The following is a 6,150-nucleotide window of genomic DNA, read 5'->3' on the forward strand; positions in this document are numbered from 1 at the left end:
GAGGTTGGCCCAGGATCGGACATTGTTTCGTTCTGCTGTGCATGGGGTCGCTATGAGTCGGTTCCGACTTGATGGCACCTGATAACAGCAACAACAACATCAAACCCAGCTGAGTAGACAAGGCTGTGGGAAGAATGTTTGCTGCCACATCTTTACAGCTAGGAGTTTTTGATTATATAGTCATCTGTTTCTGTTTTGGAGGCTATATTTTTTGGCATTTGGTGTCAAACGTACTAGCAAATGATTTGGGTAACATTCTTATCTTCTATAAAGCTTTGGATTAGCTAGGAAATATGTGTTCCTTGGAAGTTTAAAGAACTTATTTTCCAGACCTAACCTTTTCTTCAAGACAGTTCTCTAAATACTTGTTTAATGTCTTCTGATTTACACATTCGTGAGCAAAATTGATATATTTCATTCAAAATTTAAATTTTGTACATTTAAAAATTTTTGGTATAAATGATAATCATGTAACTTCAAATCTCTTCTTAATTTATAGCTTTACACCCTGCTAGAATTTTGTCTGTTTTCCATCTTTTTCAAAGAACTAGTTCTTTTATTTGTAATCATTTCTGCTAGTGATTTTTAAATTTTTTCCTATTCTTTGCTTAGGTTATTTTATTTTGGTATCTTTTAAAGCGTAGTACTCAAAGAACTAGATAGTGCCTAACTGCTCTGAAAGGGATCACATCAGAGGGTCCTGGATAGGATGCAAGAAAATGTGGAACAAAACTCAATTATTTAATTTAAAAAAATTAGACTGGGTTTACTGGCCAGAAAGAGACTGGAGGAACCTGAGTCTATGCCCTCCATTATCCTTCAGGTCTAGAAAGGAATTCACCTTCATGGTCCAATTTTCAGGCAAGCAATAGATGGGTATATAGGGAGAAAACAACACTAGTAAGGTATGGGTACTACGGAATCATCAATCATTCAAGATCAAAAGGGCAACATTTACCTAAGGACAAAGTTGAAAAGGGGTGAGAAGAAGGGTGGAATGCAAACAGGAACCACAGGGAGGAAGTGGGATAACTGTTGTTGCAGGAAGAGGATTGCAATCATTGTGATGAAACCAAGCATATGATTTGTTGAATATAAAACTGATGATATTGTCTGTAAACTGTCATTCAATTTCACAATAAAAAGAAATAAAATAAAATGTAATACTAAGTTAATATTATTTTAGTTCACATTTGGTAATAAGGGTATTTCAGTTTCTTACTGTTGCTATCTAAATGCTCTATAATCATTAGTTCTTCATTTGTTCCTTATTTTAAAGGCTGCAATTTTTAATTTTTATGTTTTTTATATTGTTGTAACTATATTTATATAACACAACATTTGCCAATTTAATTTTTATTTTCTTAAATTATCAAATCCTAGTTTTGTTATATTTCTGGTCATAAGATGTGCTTTTTTCCTATATGTATTCTTAGGAATTAAAAATATTTTCTGACTTAATAGATGATCATGAATTTCTGCTAGAAAGGAAGATTATATTTGATCCAAAGTTCTAGATAGCTTTCTTAATTTATTAATTAAATTTTCTTTATTTTTATTATTTGACTTCCCAAAGTCTGAAAGGCTATGATACAATTTCCTATTATGTTATTTCTGTAAATGTTTTCTTATGTTTTTAAAAGCATGTAAGTTTTTACTGTAACATTTTTGGTGCCCCAGTTATTGACAAATATGTTATCATTGTAAATTATATAATTTTTCCATGTAAAAATAACTATTGTCCTAAGAGTATCTTTATCCATTACAAAAACACCAGCTTTATTTTGTTTTACATTTTTCTGTTTGTCACCTTTCACTTTAAAATTTTTGTAGCACTTTTACTTGTATCGCTTATCAACATTATATAGTGGCTTATTTGTCCCCAAATTTAGTACTTTATCCCCTTTATATTTGTTATAATTGATACAATTGGTCTTGTCTGCTTTTTCTGTGTTTTTTTTTTTGTCTTTAAGTTTTTGCTAAACAGAGAAGATGAGGCTTTCTGCTCCCATAAAGATTTACAGCCTCGGAAACCTTATGCAGGGTCGCTGTGAGTCAGAACTGACTCCACGGCACAGAACCACCACCACCACCACCAAATGGACTATGCTTTCTGTGCTTAATTTCTCCATAGTTTTTGAAGATATGTTGTTGTTAAGTGCCGTCGACTTGGTTTTGACCCATAGCGACCCTGTATGGTGTTTCCAAGGGGTAGCTGGTGAGCTTGAACCACCAACCTTGCAGTTCAAAAAGACTTTGCAGTCCAGTGCATTAACCCACAGCATCACACCATGACTCCATTTTTCTTATTTTAAATAAATTTATATTAATAAATACATTAATAAATAATTTTAAATTCTTAGTGTTTAGTTTTACACTTTTCAGAAGCATTTCTCTAGCCTAGGTTTTTCATTTTTTAAACCTTGCCTCTTCTGGAATTTATGTTGATATGAAGTGTGAGGTTAAGTGTCACCTTTTATTTTCTTCCAGTGATTATCTGGTTGATGGCCACCTTTTATGCTAACAAACGCTAATTGAAAACACATCTTTACCACATGCCAAATTGTTGTTTTATTTATGTCTGTCTGTAGTTCTATTTTGCTCCTTTAATCTGTCTGGAAATATACCAGTAACATAATCTTTCGATTATCCTGAATTTGTAATATGTTTTAGAACCATGGAAATTTTAATTCTAATGTTTCTTTCTGGCTTCCTTGAATCTTGACCCTTTCTTGCCCATCTCCCTTTTGATCTTATCCAGTTATATTCTCCTCTTAGTTTGGGCTCTCCTCATTATTCCTTCAGCCTATTTTCACAAAGATTGTATCTTATTTTATTCTTTTGAAGATAACAAACAGTTCTCTTAAATTTTGTTTTGGACACAGCAGGGATCACTTTCCCTTTCCTTGATTCTTATAATAGCCATATAGGGTTTTTTACTTTGTTGCTTTTGTCATATAGTTTTGTTTTTTTTTCCCTCTCTTCAGTGGATTTTATTTCCAGTTTAATCACAACCATAACCAGACCATGATACCAAAGAGTGAAAAAGTGTTTTTGTTTATTAGTACCCTCCACATAGTTATCGGAAGCTATTGTCTACTCACTGAAAATGACTCCACTTTCAGCTAACATAAGGTTTGTTAGGAAACCTCTTTGTTCAGTTTCTTGATAGGTAATCTCCCAGGGAATCCTGGATAGATCTCATCTTGCTGGCTGCCTCAGCCCTCAAAGTACGATTGACGAAGTCCTGAACTGGTAGTACTGGCTCTAGGGACAGCTTCCTCTTTGTCATCTCTGAAGGAAAGGCCTGCTTTCTCTGGATTTCTCTTCCTGGGCTATCTTCTTATGGTCTGGCAGATGTGTTCCCATCTCTGTTTGATTAATCTCTTTTATATCTCATAAGAGACTGACTCAAGACACACACTACAACAAGTCCTGTCTCATTAACATAATAAAGACAACCCTAGTTCCTTAGGGTTGTATTCCCAAAGGGATTACAACCACAGGCATAGAAATTAGGGTTTAGACGCATATTTTTGGTGCCACAGTTCAATCTATAACAGAACATCTGTTTAGAGTCCCCTGGAATTGTATTATTAATCAATGTTCCTTTTTTTCTTTTTAGGCAACACGTCCCCAGATCAAAAGGAGCCAACACCTTTCATCATTGAGTGGATTCCAGATATTCTTCCCCAATCCAAGATTGGAGAGCTGCGGATCAAATTTGAGTATGGTCACCACCGCAATGGGCATGTGGCGGAATACCAAGACCAGCGGCCCCCCCTGGACCAGTCCTTGGAGCTGGCCCCCTTAACTACCATCACTTTCCCTTGAGGCAAAACAAAAGCATCTTATGCTGCTAAATTTGCACATCCCCACCCTGGGACAACTTTAACTACTAGTTAGGCACTTAGTTCCTTAGCAAACTGCTCTTCATTAAGATGCAATTTCTGAAAGCCTTCAAGTGGGTTCTGCTGAAGAAAGCCTTTGTAAATAGTCTTTGTGGTGCTGCTGTGTACAGTCTTCATTATAAACTGGGCAGTATTTCTGTTAGGGTTTAAAAAGGAACAAGAGGAAAACCAATTCACTGTCCCTCTTATGGACTCACCTTTAAGAGTCTCTCTCAACTTTTTTCTAATTCTCTTTTTAAGAAATTAGCAGTACTCAGCCTTATACTGACAGTGTTGGAATGTAAGGACCATCCTGAACAGTTAAGCATGCCCTTTATTCTCAAATAAAGCAGTGTCTGTACTTTTTTCCAAATTAAAGCTCATGCTGGTTTGTTTATAAATTTATAAACTTTCATTGGGTAAGTTGATAGTGAAATGAGAAAAAGGGTTCCTGGTGTCAATGGTTTAAGAGCGATGTGGTGGAAATGCCTAATCTTGAACTTCATGACAAGGAGAGAGACTCATTTTCACCATCAACCCCAAACTGCTTCATATGCAGTGGAGGTCAGATATACCTCCTCCCTCCAACCTTTTCACCCATTCTGACAACAGCCTGCCCTCCCAGGCACTGTCCACTCCTCTGTGAAGCTGTCATTTTATGCAACGCCATGCAGAACTCACAATAAAAATTGTTGGGTTTATTTGGGAAGTACTAGGTTACAATTTAAGATCAAGAAAACAGGATAGTTCTTTGGTCAGGACAGCCTTTTCTCAGGACATCTCTCTTTGGTGCCTAGCTGCTCTTTGACCTCCTCCATTCTGCCAGCAAGCCTTCTGCCAAAATGCACTCAGCTTTCTCGCGCCGTGGGTCAGGAAGCCCACCAGGTCACCTCCTGCCAGTCTCCTTGTTCTGCTGCCATTTGCTGCTTCTCACCCTCTCTCACTATCTCCTTGGTCTAGGAGGTACTCAGTACAGGATTCTGGATCCAGAAGACATGTTCTACTCCCGGCTGTTCTTTCTTGGTAGTCATGAGGTTTCCCTTTTCCACATCTGGAATGACTCATTTTATGCCTTCTTGTTGTTGTTAAGTGCTGTCAACTCTGTTCTGACCCATAGCAACCCTGTATAGGGTTTCTGAGGAGCAGCTGGTGAGCTTGAACCGCCAACCTTGTGGTTCAACCCGGCTTTGCAGTCTGGCACATTAACCCACAGTGCCACACCTATGCCTAGTGGGATGATAAAACTGACTAATCCCGTGTTAGGGTGCCATATACCTTATTTGCATGGCTCCACCCCCACAAGAGTGCCATGTGCCTTATTTACATTATGAGCAAACTATTCAATACCCTTGAGAATCACAAACACCTCATTGCATAGTCCCACCCAGGGAGTTACAAAGACTGGCTAGAAGGGCTCATATTAAGTAACTCACTGTACTACAAGGGGACATTGACTTTTCAAATGAATGTTTATATAATTGTATTCACTGATATTTAATTTCTCCCTCCTCTTGTCCCAAAGAAGTTTAACAGCTGGTAAAATTCAGTTCCTATTTCTGAGTTCATTGATATGCACAGGATGGCGATACTAAAAGAAACAGAACTGGAAGCCTGCTTTCAAGGAGAAAAGAAGGAAAAGGATATCTATGTACCTATATGTGCCAGGCACTTTCAGTTATATTCTTGCTTAATCCTATTTCTTATTTAATCTTTATTCTTTTTAATTTAGGCATTACCCCTTCATTTACAAAGTTAAAGAAATGTTGCTTGAAACAGTATTAAAAATGTTTAGTTTCACTTTGAAATGTATGCGCTTTCTATTTTATCATGCTGCTTTAATACACATTTCTTATAATTGTCTTGGGGAAGACAAAAAAGTATATATGTGCAGTAGGTTTTAAGTTTTCTTTCAGCAAATGACACTCATCAAACTCAAACTAGCTTGGGCAAAAATGAGAATGAGTGATTCATGGACTCCAGAGCAGAGTTGGATACAACCACACTGAGGCATAGTTAGACCTTAGGATGCCTCAAGCCAGGGCCCATCTGCCTCTCTCTGGGGTTTCAGTTACTTTCAGCACAGAGCAGCTTCTTCTGATAGGAATCTGGCTCCTGAAGCTCTAAATTTACGACTTTCACAATGAAGAAGGACCGACTGAGGATTTTCCCTTTAATCCTAAACAGCTTGGTCTAACTTGGGAAGAAGGGTATTTTCCGTAGAATATGGGAAGTTGTACTCCTAAAAAAGAGAAGGATGGTG

At 37.2% G+C, this 6,150-nt stretch overlaps 1 protein-coding gene across 1 annotated transcript in view; it reads left to right on the forward strand.

The window, feature by feature from the left end:
• The window catches only part of LOC102815331 (chromosome unknown open reading frame, human C2orf42), a 39,710-nt gene extending 35,517 nt beyond the window's left edge, over positions 1-4,193 (forward strand). The window contains exon 8 of the mRNA XM_006862922.1: positions 3,626-4,193. Coding sequence (XP_006862984.1) covers positions 3,626-3,834 — 209 coding nt within the window. The 3' untranslated portion in view covers positions 3,835-4,193. The remainder of the gene's footprint in view (positions 1-3,625) is intronic.
• Positions 4,194-6,150: the final 1,957 nt, after the last annotated feature.

This window comes from Chrysochloris asiatica, unplaced genomic scaffold, assembly GCF_000296735.1.
Source record: "Chrysochloris asiatica unplaced genomic scaffold, ChrAsi1.0 scaffold00052, whole genome shotgun sequence".
Classification (NCBI taxonomy): domain Eukaryota; kingdom Metazoa; phylum Chordata; class Mammalia; order Afrosoricida; family Chrysochloridae; genus Chrysochloris; species Chrysochloris asiatica.